Source organism: Emiliania huxleyi, assembly GCF_000372725.1.
Source record: "Emiliania huxleyi CCMP1516 unplaced genomic scaffold EMIHUscaffold_22, whole genome shotgun sequence".
NCBI lineage: Eukaryota > Haptophyta > Isochrysidales > Noelaerhabdaceae > Emiliania > Emiliania huxleyi.
The window spans coordinates 889,199-890,473 of NW_005200417.1; the positions used below are offsets into that span (position 1 = coordinate 889,199).

A 1,275-nucleotide genomic window follows, 5' to 3' on the forward strand; every position below is an offset into this window, starting at 1 on the left:
ACCGGGGCCCTGCACTTTGAATGCCGCACCGGGGCCCTGCACTTTGAATGCCGCACCGGGGCCCTGCACTTTGAATGCCGCGCCGGGCTCTTGTCGTCCAGACGTGGAGTCGCGAGGGACTAGCTTGGCCCTTGCCCCACCACCACCTTGTGTGTGTGGAGACGTGCGCCCGCTACTCTACCCTCCCTCTCACCTCAGGCCACCTCGCGAAGGACGGCCGGTCTGTCGACCTTGACAGCCACGACCCGCACGAGGCGGTGCGCGCGTACCCGTCGGCGCCGCCCCCTTCTCCGCTGAACATGTCCGTGTGGGACCGGCTCGCGGCCGACGCGTGGGAGAGCGCGCATCCGATCGCGCGGCTCGCCGGCACCTCCGCCCGCACGGATGCCCCCTCGCCTCGGCGCGCGCTGAAGGACTGAGCCGAGTGCAACGCATGCCGTGTAGGCGTCGAGAGCTCTGCACGCGCCGCCCGCGCGCGGTATTTCTTTTTTGCCAGCCGCATTTCTTTTTGTCCCTCAGGCGTCGAGCTGCGCACGGTGCCCGTCTTCGGCTCCCGCGATCGGCCGTGGTACAGCCTCCTCGCCTTCGGCGTGGCGGCGATCGTCCTCGCCGCGAGTGGCTTGCTCTGTGTCTGGCTCTGCCTGGTCGGCTTGTTCGCAGTGCGGATTGCGAACGCGCGCCAGCCGCAGCGACTCGTCGAGGAGCCGAGATCTAGCCGAGATCTGGCCGAGGTATGGCCGAGGTATGGCCGAGGTATGGCCGATATCTGGCCGAGGTATGGCCAAGGTATGGCCGAGATCTAGCCGAGAGAGACAAGATGCCACCGAGATACAGCGGGGATGATGTGGCTGAGAGGTGAAGATGACGCATACGACGCCCCGTCACTCAATGACTGGCCACTGGACAACAAGCAGGAGCCCCGCACCGTCTTGGAGATCGCGGCGGACGAGGACACCTTCCTCACGCCGCCGGCGCGGCAAGGGCTGTCTCCGGCGACCCTGCCAATGGGACGAGTGTAGCTGAACGAGCGCCTTGCCGTGTCAGGCGCGGCAGGGTGCCTCGGGGAACGCGTACTCGCCCTACCAGCACGACAGCAACCCGTTCGGCTCCGGCTCGGCTCCCGACACCGACTACGCCACTCCCGGGGGTGTGCTCAACCACTCACACCAGCAGAGCAACCCCCCGGCCGTGTCGCTGTTGGTGTCGGGGGCGGCGCCGGCCTTGTGTGTTTGCCTGTCGCTCTGGCCTCGCTCACTGTTCCCGTCGGGTGCCCTT

At 67.4% G+C, this 1,275-nt stretch overlaps 2 protein-coding genes across 2 annotated transcripts in view; both read left to right on the plus strand.

Moving 5' to 3' along the window:
* Nucleotides 1-419, plus strand: part of EMIHUDRAFT_100218 (hypothetical protein) — a gene marked incomplete at both ends in the record, with an annotated part of 4,983 nt that extends 4,564 nt beyond the window's left edge. Inside the window, one exon of the mRNA XM_005780240.1 lies at nucleotides 162-419. Coding sequence (XP_005780297.1) covers nucleotides 162-419 — 258 coding nt within the window. The remainder of the gene's footprint in view (nucleotides 1-161) is intronic.
* Nucleotides 420-433: 14 nt separating this feature from the next.
* EMIHUDRAFT_204881 (hypothetical protein) lies at nucleotides 434-1,019 on the plus strand (the record flags this gene model as incomplete). Its single annotated transcript, XM_005780241.1, has 3 exons — nucleotides 434-440; nucleotides 520-659; nucleotides 915-1,019. 3 exons carry the CDS (start codon nucleotides 434-436, stop codon nucleotides 1,017-1,019), a joined length of 252 nt encoding a protein of 83 aa, XP_005780298.1.
* Nucleotides 1,020-1,275: the final 256 nt, after the last annotated feature.